General features: G+C 37.9%; 1 protein-coding gene across 2 annotated transcripts in view; it reads right to left on the reverse strand.

Moving 5' to 3' along the window:
* ITGAV (integrin subunit alpha V) overlaps positions 1-18606 on the reverse strand; it is a 103420-nt gene that overhangs the window by 69004 nt on the left and 15810 nt on the right. For both annotated transcript variants that reach the window (XM_004477039.5, XM_004477038.5), the window contains exon 3: positions 4427-4518. In XM_004477039.5, coding sequence (XP_004477096.1) covers positions 4427-4518 — 92 coding nt within the window. The remainder of the gene's footprint in view (positions 1-4426; positions 4519-18606) is intronic.

The following is an 18606-nucleotide window of genomic DNA, read 5'->3' on the forward strand; positions in this document are numbered from 1 at the left end:
AGAAAGTATTAATTTTGGCCAATTTTTTTAATATTCAGGAAAATTATCTTTTTTAGGGCTTTGTATTATAATTTATTTTACAATAGTTCAGCATAATAAAAAAAGTGAGATAATAAAAAACTTCAAAGATGACTCTCAAATGCCTATTAAAAAGTCAAAGCTCCTTTTAGCATGGCCTACAAGTACAGTGACTATTATATTTATGGCCCAAACTGAAAAAAAATTGAGTCAAATGGGAAACTTCAAATAATTATGCTTAGAGAATGAGTATAAACCAGCCTAGACCAACTCAAGAGTCACTCTTTGACATCCTCTCTAGTTGTCTCTCATCACCCCCAATTCCAACAAAACACTCTAGCAACAGTGGAATATACCATAAAGATACAGCACAGTGGTTTTCTTCACGCTTTCTAAAGGCAGTTCCTGTCCATCTCTTCTGGCTAACTCCTTCAGCTCCCTACCCAAAATCTTCCAAGACTGGTTTAGGTGCCCTCCTCAAGGCTCACTGCAAATGGAGTTGTTATTATTATTCATGAATCTCCACCATAAAAGAAAACAATAATAGCTGAGCTTTACTGAGGCCTACTAATGTGCCAAGCGCTGTGCATCTACTCTACAAGTATTATCTCATTTTATCCTCTCAGAAACCCTAGAGGTAGGTACAGTTACTATCCTCACTTTGCAGATGAGGGAACAGAGATCACTCGGCTAGTCAGTGCAGCCTGGAGGCTGTCACACCCTGACTCCAGGGTTCTGTTCTTCACCACAATAGTACCTATTTTAATCCCCTTTGATGCTCAAATACCAAAACACGGCCCTGAATACATTACCTGAACATTTCTGAATGGTTAAATGAGAAAACAAAATCCAGTGACTACCAAGTGGTCAAGCCACCCCAGGAGACTTGGAACAGCAATTCTCATCACCCACCCCTGAACTGCTTGAGGGAAAAACAATAGGGCACCAGATAACCAGAGGGTCCTCACCACTGAAATCCTCCCTAGTTAAATAGTTCTTTCTCCTCCATCATGTTGTAATTTTGTACAAATATACACTAAACAGGGAAACGGACTTGGCCCAGTGGTTAGGGCGTCCGTCTACCACATGGGAGGTCCGCGGTTCAAACCTTGGGCGTCCTTGACCGGTGTGGAGCTGGCCCATGCGCAGTGCTGATGTGTGTAAGGAATGCTGTGCCACGCAGGGGTGTCCCCCGCGTAGGGGAGCCCCACATGCAAGGAGTGTACCCCATAAGGAGAGCTGCCCAGCGTGTAAGACAGTTCAGCCTGCCCAGGAATGGTGCCGCACACACGGAGAGCTGACACAACAAGATGATGCAACAAAAAGAAACACAGATTCCCCGTGCCGCTGACAACAGAAGCTGACAAAGAAGAACACACAGCGAATAGATACAGAGAACAGACAACTGGGGTGGGGGGGGAAGGGGAGAGTAAAAAATAAATAAATAAATCTTTTTTTAAAAAAACATTAAACATGGGAAACGGACTTTGGCCCAGTGGTTAGGGCGTCCGTCTACCATATGGGAGTCCGCGGTTCAAACCCCGGGCCTCCTTGACCCGTGTGGAGCTGGCCATGCGCAGTGCTGATGCGCGCAAGGAGTGCCGTGCCACGCAAGGGTGTCCCCCGCGTGGGGGAGCCCCACGCGCAAGGAGTGCGCCTGTGAGGAAAGCCGCCCAGCATGAAAAGAAAGAGCAGCCTGCCCAGGAATGGCGCCGCCCACACTTCCCGTGCCGCTGACGACAACAGAAGCGGACAAAGAAACAAGACGCAGCAAATAGACACCAAGAACAAACAACCGGGGAGGGGGGGGAAATTAAATAAATAATAAATTTAAAAAAAAAAAAAATTAAACAGATATTGCCATGGCAAATGCACTCCCACCTATATTAAAATATACTGGGTGGAGCCACATGAAATTGCTAATATTTGACCATTTTGATCTATGAAAACTACAGTTTCACATGCTTGCACCTCATCTTTTCAATCTTAACTCTTTCTTGTCTATATAATGTTATTAAATTCAATTAGGAAGCTCACTTACAAATTATATATTTTAAAGAAGTAAGGGAACCTTTGGAAATATTTCTCATGAGGCAGCTTCTCACACATTCAAAAAGTATCTACCAAGTTTCCCTATTGTAGACAATGGACTGCAGTTAATAATACAAGTATAAGAATGTTCTTTAATGAATTATAACAAAAGTACAATGCTAATTACTAACCTATTACTATATAATGGAAAATATATGTAATGTAAACTATGAATGACAGTACTATTTTAATTATTTTTCATCAATTGTAACAATTGTCAAAATACTGTCAAAAAATTAGTACAATTACAAAAAAGTGCTATCATCAATTGTGACAAAAGTTCCACACCAAAGCAAGGTGTTTGTGGTGAGGTGGTATATGGGAATCCTGTGTTACATAGCTGATTGGTCTGTAAACCCATAACTTCTCAAATAAAAAAAAAATTTTTTTAATGTTCCGAGTTCCTGCTATGTGCTAGGTACCATTCTAAGCACTGGCAAGATAGCTGTGGGAAAAACTAGATAGGTCCTTGATCTCAAAGGTTTAGATTTTAGTGGGGTAAAGAGACAAAAGAAAATTTATATATATAATATTGAATAAAAATAAGTACTAAGAAGGGAATTAAAATAGGGCAGGACTCTGAACAAGTGAAAATAAAGCTGAAATCAGAATGACAAGGAGCTAGTCAAGTTGAGAATCAAAATGACAATATTCCAGATGGAAAGAATACAAATACTAAGTCCTAACTGAAATGACTTGGCATATGAAAGGAACAAAAAAAAAAAAAAAGATCAGCATGGCTGGCATGTGCAAAGCAGTGTGAGAAGATGCCATAGAGAGTCAGTGAACTGATAATGGAGAGGTTTGTAAGCCAGTAAAGATTTGATTTTTATTCTAAGAGTGATAACAGTTTTAATAAGGAAGGTGGAAGGCTCTGGTTAACTTGTGTCTTTCTATGGAAATGGGTTGTAGTTGGAGCAAGAGAGAAAGCAGAGATTACAAGAGTCATTGCATTGGCCTGGTGAGTAAGGATGGTGTCTTGGTGAAGGGCACTGGAGAAATAGTGGCAATGATTTCTTGATGGATCTGGGATATATTTTGGGGGTAGAAATGACAGGACTCATAGGTGAACAGAGTGAAGAATAGTGCCTTTTAATGAGGTGAGGGAGATTTGGGGTGGAAACAGTTTTTTTTCTTTTTGTTTATTTGTTTGTTAGGTACTGGGGGCCAGGGATTGAATCCAGGACCTTTAAGTGGGAAGCCAGTGCTCAACCACTGAGCAACATCAGCTTCCCTAAGTTAGTTTTTTTTTCATTTATTTTGCCTGTTGCTTGTTTTTGTTTTTTCAGGAGGCACTGGGAATTGAACCTGGGACCTCCTGTGTGGGAGGTGGGAGCTCAACCACTTGAGCCACATCTGCTCTTTGTTTTTGTTTTTTTGATGGAGGATAAAGAGAGTCTTACTTTGGTCATGTTCATTTTGAGTAATCTATTAGATATCCAAATGGAAATGTCAAATAGGTAAGAGTTTGGAAATGCGACCTTAAAGATCCAGAGAGCATTAAGAGCTACAGATATAGAAATGGGGATAATGACATAGAGATAGTATTTAAAGACAAGCATGGGAAAGGACAAATATGTCATTAGAGAAGGCATAGAGCCCCAGGACAGAGCTCTTGGATGCTCCAACATTTGGAAATGGAGCAGAAGGGAATACCATTAAAGGAAATCACCAAGGAGCAGTCAGTATGATGGGAGAAAAACCAAGAGAGTATTTATCCCTGAAGCCAAGGGAAGAAAGAATTTCAAAAAAGAATGGATCAACTGATCTTCCTGAATGATGTTGAGAGGGTAAGAAATATAAGAGTCAGTACCGGCGCATTTAGTGACCTGAAAGTCAATGGTGACCTTGAATTTGTGTATCTAAGTCTGTCCAGAGTAGTTATAAGAGAGATAATGTGAAGTGAAAAAGTGAATACTTTTAAAAAGTGTTTCTGAGAAGGGAAGCAGGGAATGGGGCGGTAGCCAGGGAGATGATGAGGTAAAGGGAAGTTTAGTTGTTTTTTTTTTGAAAGGGTGGTAATGGAGTGTTTGATTAATCACAGGTACCCTATTCCTGAGCCTGGGAACTTGGCTATGCTAAAGGAAACTATACAATGGGGCAAAAAACACTGACAATGTAGGAATGAAGGTGGAGAGAAGAAGTAAACAAATCCTTCAAGGGCACAAGAGGTAGAATCCTTAAATGGGGTTGCTTTTCATCAGAACTAACTTATTGGGCATACTGAATTTAACTATCAGCTTTAAAACATAAAACCTCCTATGTCTCCACATAAATTGACTAAACTTGCCTACGAGCAAAGGTTCAAAACACTTACCAAAATTTTATCCTGTTTTGACCTCACAGATGCTCCAAACCACTGATGGGACTTAAATTCCAATGGATCATCTTTGGCATAATCTCTATTGCCTATAAAAAGAATATTGCAAAGAGTGAGAAACAAAATATATTATCTTAGTATATACAGTTCATTTCTATCCAGCCAGGTTTAAGAATAGTATGCCTCTGATTAGTCAAATACTACACTGGCCACATTTATCTCATATACCTTATATGCTAAGCAATCTTTTATCAATTCTATTTCTGTAAGTTTGAGGAGGAGTCTCTTCTTTATAAACTATTATCTAGTTCCCTTCCTACGACTGTGAAAAACTGTTTTCATCATTTTTTTTCCCTCAACAAATGTACTTTCCTTTACATTTATATATGGTGGCACTGGCTGCTGCTGTGCTTTGTGAGACTGTGTATGCTTCTCATCAGTACCATGCTCTATTTCTATTAAAAGAAAGTATATAAAACATTCCCTGCCATAATGATTATAGAATATCTGTCTTTACAGACATCAGGTCTAGCTTAAGTTAGAAAATGTCACAGAAAATAAGAAAAACTTTTATCTGTTTTTATTTTTATCAAGTACTGGTAGTGCACAAAAATCCAAAGCTCTTTCACACGGCAAGCTAACTACCAATGGTGTTTAAAAAGAATGAAGGAGCACCTGTCAAAAAATTGTGAAGAACCCTGGCTCTTTTTTTTTAAAATACACTTTTTTATTTTTATTTTTTTAAAAGATACCTGGCTCTTTTTAATGAAAAAAATAAATTTGAAAAACATGGAGCTCTGCTAAAACTTGGACATGCCCCAAAACAATAACCATGTCTTAAGGCATCAGGTGATTAAATGGGTTTTCAATCACATTGACAAAAGAAGCCACCTATAATTGAATACCATTCACTGGCATACATGGGACACCCAAAACTTAAGTCAACAATCTTCAAAAAAATATGTCATCCACGAACTTGAATGCTTTAAGCTTCAATAAAATTAATTATAACTTCAAGTTATAATACCATTTCTTCAAGTTTACTCAACGGGAAGCTCTAATTTACCAATCAGAACTATTTTCTAGAGACCGAGTCTTAAAATACTTGATTCAACATTGGGCATAAGTTTTATGGGTTAAAAAGTGTGACTAGGGGAGTGGGTGTAGCTCAGTGCTTGAGCGCCTGCTTCTCATGTACAAGGTCCTGGGTTCAATCCCCTGAAACTCCAAAGGAAAAAGAAAAAAAAGTGAGAGTAGAGGGCAGGTGTAGAAAAGAAAAAGAAGCCTGTCCACAAAACAAACTGACAAGTTCATTCATGATCTGGCTTAAACTGGCAACTACTCCTGTGCACATTAAGTGAAGTAAACATTTTGAGTCAGAGCCCTGAAGTCAACATTCCAGGTGATGGTGGAAGTCTACAGGCTGCATGGACTATGCCACCGCCCTTGCAAAGGAAAGAGGACACCACAACTGCAAATATTCCAGTGCTGGAGGAAATGCTTTCTCAGCAAGGGTGAAGCAGGAACAAAGATTTCTATCACTGATTCTGAGAAACAACTTGAAGATTAGATTTGATCTCCCAAATAAAAGGAAAATTGATATCTCACTTGATGGTGAAAAATGTGACATGTCCTAATATAGAAATTAACATAAAACTATATACTATTACTTTCAAAACTATACCAGAGAAAAAAGTTGCTAGAGAAACTTGAATTAGCAAGTACATCACTAGGGACTTGAAAATGTATTGTTTACTTTCATCAGCTTTCGAAATACATCATTTGCATTTTATGATATTCCCTTGAATGCTTGAGGACAGCAGTAAATTGAGCAGATTATCAGGGCTTTAGATTATGTCCCCTTAGCTAATAGCCAAATTCCTATTTCTTTGAAGTCAAAAGACACATTTCATTCAACATGCTAGAGTGTTACCAGGGATGTTTATCACTCTAAAGCTAATTTTTTTGGTTGTTATTCTTTTAATACCCAAAGAATATTCTTTGGAATAAAAAGATTATGTCTTGTTTTTTGAAATGACTAAAGTCATGAAGAATACTATAACATTACAAATGCAAGGCAGTAAACTTCTGTTTAGAAGTTATATGTGTTTTCAGTCATGTGATTCCTATTCGTTACGAAATAATTTTACAAATAATGAAATACTTGTCCTTAGAGAACTTATTCTATGCTAAAAAAAAGAAAAAAATGTGGCTATTAAAACAATACCTCCACATATTCCTCCTTGATTAAAACAGAAAATTTCAGGCTTCTTTAAGCAGCTTTCTACCTCAAACACCACACTTTTGCTCAATTGCAATTCCTATAACAAATATGCTTGAAAGAAAAATCTCCCCAATATAGCAAACTTACTTATGTGAAAATTGACAGGTTAGAAGAAGAAATCTATTTGAGCATTAAAAAATTCATGGAAACCTCTTACACCTAAATGCTAGGAATATAATTCTCTCCCTGCTTTAAAGGGGAAAAATAATAAGCAAGAAAATAATTATTTAAGATAATTTCAGATAGTCATAAATGTTATAAAAGTAATAAAACAGGATAATGTGGGAGAAAATGATGAAGAGGTTTCAGACAGCTGCTGGTATGTTGCCATCTGTAACTTAAGCCTATTGTGAAATAATGTATTTCCATTGACTCATTGCTGCAAATATTCCTATTAATATCATGGAAATCTGATTGTGTTTTAAAATCGATGGTGACTTGCAAAGCAAAACAGGAGCTAAATATAGGAGCTCACTCTATAAAACTCATAGAGGAAAGAACAGGAGTAAACTTATATGATCTTGGTTAGGCAATGATTTCTTAGCCATGAAGCCAAAAGCACACGTGATAAAAGAAAAACTTGATATTGGCCTTAAAATTTTAAAAATTTGTCTTTAAAAGAAAAAAATCACCATAAAGAAAGTGAAAGGACAAGTTTCAAAATGGGAGAAAATATTTGCAAATCATATATTCTAAAAAGGACTTATATCCAGAATACATAAAAGTCTTACACCTCAGTAATTAAAAAAACAAATAATCAAAGTTTAAAATCAGCAAAGCATTTGAATAGATATTCTTTCAAAGAAGATATATGAACAGGCAATAAACACATGAAAAGATGCTCAATATCATTAATCATTAGAGAAATACAAATCAAAATCATAATGAGATATCACCTCAAATCTACTATGAAAAAGGGGAAAATAACAAATGTTAACAAGGATGTGGAGACACAGAAACCCTCCTGCATTGTTGGTGGGAATGTAAAATGGGACAGTCATTGTAGAAAACAGTTTAGCAGCTCCTTAAAAAGTTAAACATCAAATTACCATATGACCCAGCAATTCCACTTCTAGGTACATACCCAAATGAACAGACAGTAGAGACTCAAAACAGTTATCTGTACACCAGTATATTCACAATAGCAAAAAAAAAAAAAAAAGAAAGCAACTCAAGTGCCTATCAATAGAAAAATGGATAAACAAAATGAAGCATATACACAACATATTATTACAGGCATAAAAAGGAATGACCCCCAAGTACATGGGCAGTACCTTGCGAAGGAGGACAGACTATTATGCCAAGACCTCAATATTGATGATTGTACTCATGAATCTTTCCTTGTGAAACTGAAACTAGTATTTATTACAGGCTAAGTTACCTCCTGAAAGCCTCCTTGTTGCTCAAATGTGGCCCATCTCTAAGCCAAACTCAGCATACAAATGCACTACCTTCCCCCTGGCTAGGGACATGACTCCCAGGGATAAGCCTTCCTGGTACTGAGGGATTACTGCCAAGCACCGACTAATAACGCATCTGAAAAAAAGACCTTGACCAAAAGGGGGAAATACTAAATACAAATGAGTTTTTATGGCTAAGAGATTTCAAAGTTAGTCAGGAGGTCATTCCAGAGGTTACACTTATGCATGTCTCAGCAGGATCTCATTGATTGCACAGTAAACATGCCTCAAACAGTGGGGTTCCAGAGGGCTCCAAGGACATCTATACACTATAACCAGGGCAGACAATCTCAGGAATTTGGCACCCTGCCAGTGGGACTTACTTTGGAATTTACGCTTCCCAATGTGACAGAATTAGACATTTGTAATTTTCCTACACATGGCTTTTCTTCCCTTTTTATTTGAATCTATAATTAGCACTTCACTTACTAAATATATGTCCCAGAGACTTGGATCTTCAGTCTGTTCTTGTGCCGGATGATCCCTGAGTCTCAGCAGAGTTGCAATACCTGCTTTCCAGTTCATTGGACTCACCCAGGACAACTATCAAAAGAATAATGATGGACAATGTCCATCCCCCCAAAAAACAAAGAGTATCTACAATGGCAAGCAAGGCAGTTCCATCCATCTGCCCCAAGGGATCTAGGCCTCCTCTTAATCAGAAAAAGAAATCTTAATCAGATTCCAAAATCCTCAAGATTGGGGAATGAACCATGGACTAAAGTAGACTTATTATTTTTCTAGCAATGGAAAAACTTGTATCATTGATATAAAGGCAGTGGTCACCCGAGGTTCTGAGGAGAGGCAGAAGAACAGGTGTTAACATGGAGACATTTGGGGGAAACTGGAATTATCCTGCATGACACTGCAATGACAGATACTGGCCATTATACATTTGGTCAAAACCTGTAAAATTGGGCAGGGGAAGTGTAAACTACAATGTAAATTATAGTCCATGGTTAGTAGCAATAATTCAATTTGTGTCTACCACTTATAACAAATGTACCACACTAATGAAAAATGTTGCTAATGTGGGAAAGTGTGGAAGGGGAAAAAAGTGGGGTATATGGGAATCCCTATATTTTTTAATGTAACATTTATGTAATCTAAAGCTTAAGAATTAAAATTAAAATTTTTTAATTATAAAAAATGAAATTCTGAAACATATTACAACATGGATGAACCCTGAAGACATTACATTGAATGAAATAAACCAGACACAAAAGAGCAAATATTGTATTATCTTACTTATATGAAACAACTAAAATATGCAAATTCATAGAGACAGAAAGATTATTACCGGTTACTAGGGATGGGGGTGGGAGAAATGGGGGAGTTAATACTTAATAGGTACACAGTTTCTGTTTGGGGTGGTAGAAATGTTCTGGTAATGGCTGGTAGCACAACATTGTGAATGGTAATTTACCACCGAATTATTTACTTGAAAATGGTTAAAATGGGAAATGTTATGCTGTATATAATGTTACCACAACAAAAATTTTTTCAAAAGTGGGAAATCGCTAGTATTTGGAATATATAAAAAACCCTTACAACACATCAACAAGAAGACAGACAACCCAACTGATAAATGGGCAAAGGACTTGAATAGACATTTCTCAAAGAAGATATATAAATGGTCAACAAGCACATGAAAAGATGTTCAACACCATTTGTTATTAGAAAACGCAGATCAAAACCAAAATGAGGTACCACTTCACACTTACTAGAATGACTATAATAATCTTTTAAAACAAAAATGGGAAAGCAGATGTGGCTCAATTGACTGGGCTCTTGGCTACCACATCGGAGATCCGTGATTCGGTTTCCAGTGCCTCCTAAAGAAGACAGCAAGCTAGTGTGATGGGCAGGCACAGCAAAAATGATGCAACAAGAGATACAAGAAGAAAAAAAATAATGAGAGACACAACAAAGGAGGGAACAGAAGTTCCCGGTACCTCCTAAAGAGGACAAGCAGGAAGGTGACATGGTGTGGCAGGCAGGCACGGCAAACTGACGCAACAAGATGATGCAACAAGAGACACAACAAAGCAGGGAACAGAGGTGGCCACTTAAAGCAATTAGGTACTTCATTCCCAAATCAGAGATCCCGGGTTCAGTTTCCAGTGTCTACTAAAGAAACAAAGAAAACAAAAAGACACAGCAAGTACACACAACAAAGGGATGGGGAGAGAAAAATAATAAAATAATCTTTAAAAAGAATTTTTTTAAAATGGAAAATAAGTGTTGGTGGAAACGTGGAGAAATCAGAACCCTCATATTTTGCTAGTAAGAATGTAAAATGGTGCAGTCACTTTGTAAGAACTTTTAAGAACTATTCTTAAAAGTTAAAAATCGTTACCATATGACCCAAAAATTCTAAGTAATCAAGAGAAATGAAAACCGATGTCTCACAAAGACATGTACATGAATGTTCATAGTGGCATAATAGTCAGAAAGTAGAAACAACCCAAATATGCATCTACTGGTGAATGGATAAACATTTTAGTTATACATTCAATGGAATACTATTTGGCAATAAAAAGGAGCATAGTACTAATACCTGCTACAACATGGATGAACTGCAAAAACAGTAAAAGAAGCCAGATATAAAAGATGACAAACTATATCATTCCATTTATATGAAATGTCAAGAAAAAGAAAATGGAGGAAATATAGAGAGAAAGAAAGTAGATTCACGTTTGCTTAGGACTGAAGGTGCATATAGAAACTGACTATAAAGGGCATTAAGTTTCTTTTCAGGGTGATCAAAATGTCCTAAAAGTAGATTGGAGTCATGGTTGTAAACTCTAAATACGCTAAAATTCACTGAACAATTAAAATGGGTGGATTTTATCGTATGTAAATTACATCTCAACAAAGCTGTTTTCAAAAAATTGCAAACTTGGCCGTCCTCCAATTTATCGATTGTGGTGAATGTGCCACACACATGGGGGATGTTGTTGGTGTGGGAGAAGGTGGGAGGTGTGGGGAGTGGGGCATGTGAGCATCCCCTATATATTCTCTGTAACATTTATGTAATTGAAGTATCTTTTGAAAAATAAAAAATAAAAATAAATGGCAAATTTGCAAGGAAGAAAGGTATCGGCAAAACTGAACAGAAATGTATGAATATAATGAGCTCTTTCAAAATTAATAAGAGGGAAGCAGATGTGGCTAAAGCGATTGAGCTCCTGTCTACCACATGGAGGGTCCCTGGTTTGGTTCCTAGTATCTCCTAAAGAAACAAGGAAGACAAATGGACCCAGCAAGTACAAACAACGAGGGGGTGGGCAGAAACAAAATAAATCTTTAAGAAAAGAATTAATAAGTGCTTTAGTAGAGTAATAGACCAAGAATAAGAATAGACAATACAAAACAAAAAAGTACAAACAGCTAATAAGCATATGAAAAAAGACTCCACCTCACCAGATATCACAGAAATGCAAATTAAAACGAGGTACATTTTTCACATGTCAGACTAGGAAAGAACATGAAATTTGATCAGGAAATCAGTTATATATCAATATTTTCCTATCTGGCAAATATGTATCAAAAGTCTTGAAAATACACATTCCTTTGACTTCCAAATTTCATTTTTAGAAATTAGTCCTAAAAAAATAATTAAAAATAAGAACCAAGACTTAATAAACATGTCCAAGGTTTTGTCATGTTAGCAAAAAACAAAAACAGTATGTCCAACACAGTAGGCAACAGACTTGAGTAAACTATAATTTAATATACTTATATATATATTTTACATAAATAGGTACTATGGTCATTTGTTTTCTCTGGCTGGGAGAATTTTGGTGCTTTTTTATTTTCTTTTTGTCTCTCAATTGTCTCATTTTTTTCCTTTAATCAATCACATTATCTGAGTCTTAAAAGATTAAAAAAGTAGTATGTCTATATGCCAATCTTCATATATAAAAGCTTAGTTAAAAGCACCCATATCTCCTCTTAATTAACTTTACGTTTGCATTTTTCACATTCATACAGGGGTTTTAGCTCATAAAATCCAAAGACATTTAAATTGAGAAACCTTTTCCTGTAGTTTTCACACACATTGCATAACATCATAATTGTGTTGGAAAAAATGGCAAGAGATAAAGGACCCTCAACTGAAACTGTTAGGATTCACGGACTGCTGAAAAAATCATATAAGAATATAAAAATCAGTTCTAAATCAAAATCTATGAACAGGAAAAAGTATTATTTACACAGAACTATCCAAAACATCCATTACATAAAATGATACAGCTCTTTTCCAAAAGCAAATAATAAGAGTCATATAAATAGAGCCAGAAGAAACCAGAATGAATATTATTTCATTAGCATTGGTATTTCTTTATTGAGTTATTACTATTACAGTAAACAGAGAATCAAAAATCTCCCTCTCCTGCTCTCAGCAATTCCAAAGGTTCTGCTGAACCCAGCACAAACAATACAGGCCTTCTGAAAACCCTCACTGTTTTATCAATGCGGGTTTGTTTTCTCCTTGTGATGAGAGGGAAACGATCCTGAAAGCATTTAACATTTTAAAACAAAAACGCTTTACTGAAGATTTAAAAAAAAAATCAGGGCAACATTAAGTCTTAAAAGAATGAATACGAGTCAGGTCAAAGTAGGAGAGAAATGGGATGATTCTAAAGCCTCACGAGGTTTCGCTTCCATTAAACATTTAAAAGCATTTAAATACCTCCTAACTGCAGGAGTGTTAGTCAATTAGTAACAAAGAATTGGACTAATGTCCAAGATACCTATAGGCCCCCATTTCTATAATTCTGCAACGGGGGATGACCAATGATACCAGGGGAAACATTTTCAACTAAAAAAAAAAAACATATTCCTGGAGTACAATTTATTTTTAATTAACAAAGAAGGGAAACTATTCTAACTGTATTTAACTTTCTAAATTACAGGGTTGTCACAAATATAGAAATACCTAGTCATGACTCTGGAAGACAGAAAATTCTTCAAGAGGAGGAGGTTAAAATTTAGGAGGCTATTTTAGAGTCTGCCCGAATGCTTTAATGGCAATGAGTCGGAAATTATATGGCACAGGGAACAGAGAGCAGCTAAGTTTTATATTCCCTATTAAATATAAAGTCTAGTAATATCCAGAAATTATTCCTACCGCATTTTTCTTGACCAGAGAATTGGCATGTCCAGCGTTTGCCCACAGCTTATAGCCAAGCCATTCTGGCAATAAGTAATAAGTGTTCCAGAAAGAACTGGGAATGCGAGGGGAAGTAATCAGAACTCTGACCTTCTCTAGGACAGACATTATTGGCAGAAGGTCGCATCCATTCACTTTATTTGGAATAAAAAGGTAGGAGCTTCTCCTTTTTAAAAAAAAATTTTTTTTTTTAATTTAACAATCATGCAGGCAAGCAGTATTTCTAAACAAACAGATTTCTGCAGGGACAGCTAATGTGTGTCGCTTCCCTCAATGCAGGTTGGTAATCTACCTTCCTGGAAAAGACAATGAGAAAACTAGGCAGTGATCAGATAGTTCATACTATCTTCTTACCCAGAAAAAGAAAACACAGTGCAAGGAGAGGATTTTCTCATTTCAGAGGTTAAAATGCAAACCAATATGGCCTCAAGGACCAAGTATTATCCATTTAAGATAGCCACAACTACCTCCATTTCTTTGCTTTCCCATAATTATTCACTTTCCTACAGTTCTAGTATGGGGACAATGTAAATAGTTCTTTCTTCACTGGCATAGTGCTTCATTATTTACAAAGTACCTTCATTATTAACAAAGACCATCTCATCTGATCTACAGGCTACACTGAGTGGTAGGTATTATGATGTTCAAATCTATTAAGTAACAGAGTCTAAACCTGTGCTTATACCTTTAAGTCTAGATGGCATTCCACACACCCACAACTGACAAAGTAAAAAGAGCAAAAGAGGAGAACAATGCCTACCTATAAGCAAGGTTTTTGCCCTGAAGGAGCCTACATATAACCAATGTCAAATAAAACACGTAAAAGACACTGAGGAGGAAACAGATGTGGCTCAAGTGATAGGGCTTCCGCCTACCGAATGGGAAGACCTGGATTCAATCCCTGGGGCCTTGTGATGAAAAAGAAGAAGAGAAAGCATGCCCGCATGGGGAGCCAAGGGCCCACATAGTGAGCTGAGTACCTGCGCAGTGAGTTGAGTGCCCACGCGAGTGCCTGCATGTTGAGCCAAGTGCCCATGTGGTGAGCCAAGAATCTGCACAGTGAGCCAGTGCCCACACAAGTGAGTCACACAGCAAGGTCATGATGCAAGAAAAGAGAGACAAAGGGGAGAGTCAAGGTGAAGCACAGCGGCAACCAGGAACTGAAGTGTTGCAGCTGACAGGGAACCTCTCTCCACATCAGAGGTTCCCTGGATTGAATCCCAGTGTATCCTAGAGCAGAAAGAGTGAGAAGACAAAAGAGAAATAGATAAAGATCACACAGCAAATGGACACAGCAAAAACAGCAGGGTGGGGGAGGGGGAGTGGAAGAGGGAAAAATAAGTCTTAAAAAAAAAGACACCATGTGTAGCATTTTGATATAATTGATGAATTTCAAAAAGAAATATTGGATTATGCTTGTAATCTGATCTGTACCTGGGCATGATTGAGTTATGATTAAGGCAACCCCTTGGTGGATGGGGACGCACAGATAAAAGGCAAGGGCAAAGAAAAGAGTTGGGGATTTCTGATGTTAGAGTTTGATGCTGAAGACTTGGGAAGTTAGCACCTGGAGGAAAGAGAAGTCAGTACCAGGAAGGAAGGAACCTTGAACCCAGAGAAAAACAAGCCCCAGGAACGTAGGAACCCAGGAAGCCTGAACCCTTGCAGACACCGTAAGCCATCTTGCTCCAAATAGACTTTGGTGAGGGAAGTAACTTATGCTTTATGGCCTGGTATCTGTAAGCTCCCACTCCTAATAAACACCTTTTATAATGCCCAGCAGATTTCTGGTATTTTGCATCAGCACCCCTTTGGCTGACTAATACACCATGGCAGGCAGAATCATGCCCTTCCTACCCCAAAAGATGTCACAACCTAATCCTTGGAGCCAGTGAATATGTTACTTTATATGGGAAAAGGAACTCTGCAGATGAGATTAAGGATCTTGAGATGGGAAGAATAGCCTGGAATATCCAGTGAGACTAGTGTATTCACAAGGGTCCTTATAAAGAGGCAGGAGCCTCAGTGTTAAAGTGAGGCAGCATGAGCAAGATTCACAGGCCACGGCTGCCTTGAAGATGGAAGAAAGGGCCAAGAGCCAAGAAATGTGGGTGGCCTTAAGAAGCTGGAAAAGAACCTCTTGGATTACTTACCTTCAGAACTGAAGATAGTAATTTGTATTGTTTTAAGCCACTAAATTTGTGGTAATGAATGAACAGTAATAAGAAACTAATGAAGAAAAAAATGAAAATAACAGACTACTCCCAGCCTAGTACACAAATGTTCTTAATGTTCCTTCGCATACCAACCTAATATAGTTTTAAAATATTTTTACTTCCTAAAATACATAGGTCATTAATCTTAAAACAAATCGTATGTTGATCTTTTGCTTAAGTCTTTCCTACATCCACATTCAGATAGATTAAATGTGAGTTTTCTGCATATCGATCATCTTGGTCTAAAACAAATGAGTGAATCATATTCCAAAATGACTTTTTCATTTTTGCCAATTCCACAATGCTTCAAAATTCATATTGTCAATTATGAGAAGAAATCTATTTTTGGACATTATGCAGGCAAAACACAGGTCATTATGGTTAAAATACACAAATTAGGTAGTGGATGTGGCTCAAGCATTGAGTGCCTGCTTCCCACTTGGAAGTCCTGGATTCCCAGCGCCTACTAAAAAAAAAAAAAAAGAAAGAAAAAACCAACTCAGGGGAGCTGATGTGATGGTTGAGGTCCCAGGTCCAATCCTTGGCCCCTGATACCTCAAACACACACATGTACACCCCAACTTCATGGAGCCACTGGATGAAGGGGTTTTAAAATTCAAGAGGGCAACTGTTTTTTCAAAAGCAAGGGCCAGACATGACTCTTTGACAGGAATCCTTACATAGAACTTGTCTGTGCAACAGTCCACACAGCTGTCCAGAAGCTACTCTTTGTCCTACCTCTACCCCAGATGACAGCTCAGATACTAGGAAACAAGGTCTGGTAGGTCTAGGAGCCATGCTGGCTTTAAAGCCTCATGCCTACAGAAGTGCTATCTCTTGAAACAACTCCACAGCCATAGCTTTGAGAGTCTTCACAAAGGATATGCCAGTTACAAGAGCCATCATACTCAGGGATGATGGTTTCAGGCTGATCAAGAGAAGGGAATGGTCAAGAGGGCAAACTGCAGAAGAAAGGTCCAAGAAGGGAAAGGATCAAAGTATCCACAGAATTTGGCAACTAGGCTGCCACTGGTATCTCAGAGTCATTGCTGGTTGTAGTTGGGCAACTCTCAGACTGAGGTGGTTATGGTTAAAGCACGGGAAGTGCTGGTGAAAGACATAGTATAGACCGCTTCTTCAAAAATTGTAGATGTGAAGGAAAGGAGAGAGAAAGGAAAATGGTAAAGAAATGAAATTTGTTCAAGAGAAAGCTGTTTGGATTCATTTTTCAGATAGGAATAATTTAAACATATTTGAAAGTTAAAAAAAATAGTTTAAAAAAAAGTGAAGGGCAAAGATTTAGCAGGGATCTAGAAATAAATGAAGGAATACATGCAGGGTCCCTGAGGAAGAAGGGAGTAAAAACAAAGCAGCTTACATTGACAGAGCCATTTCAGTGTGCTGGTTCTCATACAAGGCATCTTAACTTATTTAGCTTAATTCATACTTGTGAAATGGATTTGGTTATTCTCTACCTTTCACAGATAAGGACAGGGTATCAGGGAAATGACAGTAGCCTGTACAAACAGGTAAATGGCAGAGGAGGGTCTAGCCCCAGGAATTGGCTTCCAGAAACTACACTTTACCACTTCCTACACTGAGTATGGGGGAAGGGAGAGAAAGGCTAGTATTGCCTTCAAGGTAACAGAGGAGGGTGAAGACATTTGTGATGCAGAGGTGTTTATGTGTTGGGGCTAGAATGAGAATGAGTGTTCATTAGAAGAGAGGTGTAAGGAAGGAGCTTAGCAGGATGCTATTTTAAGTAGTAAGCATTTCTTCTATGGAAGTAAAAGCACAGTCTAATGGTGCTATTTCTAGACTTGTTTCCTTGACTAGATTACTGAAATCTGTAGTGTCCTCTTCTCTAAAGCCAAATAAACACAATTGGGATAAAAAAAACCCTAACATAAAAAAGTTACACAAAATGATTATAGAAATATCATAAACAAGGACAAGAATAGACCAAAAAAATACCTACATGAAAATGTATAATTAAAGGACTTTAGTTGTTTCCTCACTTTACAAAAAGCTCTTACAATTCATTCATTTAGCTAACTCATGTATTCAATTTATTGGGCCACGTGGCACTGGACATTGTTCTAAGTCCTGAGGTTTTATCAGTGAATAAAACAGATTTAAAAAACAAACAAAACTGTCCTCATGGAATACAAATCCTAACTGAGAGAAAGAGACATAAACTAAAAATAAGTAAATAACTTACATAATACTATGAGTACTACAGGGAAAAATAAAGCTGCGGAGAGGATGGAAGTAAGGGATGGGGGAGGAGTTGTGATTTTAAACAAGATGGTCAGGGAACTCCTAAGAAGATGATATTTGGGTAATTCTTGAAGGGGGATGTACCCAGTGGACATCTGAGGAAAGAAATGTTCCACACACAAGAAATAGCCCAGGCAGGGAAGAAGTTGTGGCTCAACTGACAGAGCACCTGCCTACCATATGGAGGGTCAGGGTTCACTACCCAGGGCCTCCTGACCCATGTGGTGAGCTGGCCCACGCAGTGTTGCTGCATGCAAGGAGTGCCAGGCCATGCAAGGGTGTCCCCCAAGTAGGGGTGCCCCACGCACAAGGAGTGTGCCTCTCAAGGAGAACTGCCCCATGAGAAAAAAGCGCAGCCAGCCCAGGAGCGGCACCGCATACACAGAGAGCTGACACAGCAAGAAGACGCAACAGAAAAAAGCAACACTGTTTCCCAGTGCCGCATGACAAGAATGCAAGCGGACACAGAAGAACACACAGCAAGCGGACAGAGAGAGCAGACAACAGAGAGGAAGGGGAGAGAAATAAATATAAAAAATCTTCAAAAAAAAACAAAACAGCCCAGGCAAGGGTGAGGTGGGAATGTGCCTTGTGTTTCTGAGGCACAGCAAGGAGACCCAGTGATGGGAGTGATGGGAGAGAGAATAATAAAAGATGAGGTTAAAGATACAAAAAGCAGGCCGGATATGAAGAATCTTCTAGGCTACTGTGAGATAGGTGGAAAGATATTGACAAATTCTAGACAGAAGTGTTATAATCTG

Source organism: Dasypus novemcinctus, chromosome 7 (assembly GCF_030445035.2).
Source record: "Dasypus novemcinctus isolate mDasNov1 chromosome 7, mDasNov1.1.hap2, whole genome shotgun sequence".
NCBI classification, from domain to species: domain Eukaryota; kingdom Metazoa; phylum Chordata; class Mammalia; order Cingulata; family Dasypodidae; genus Dasypus; species Dasypus novemcinctus.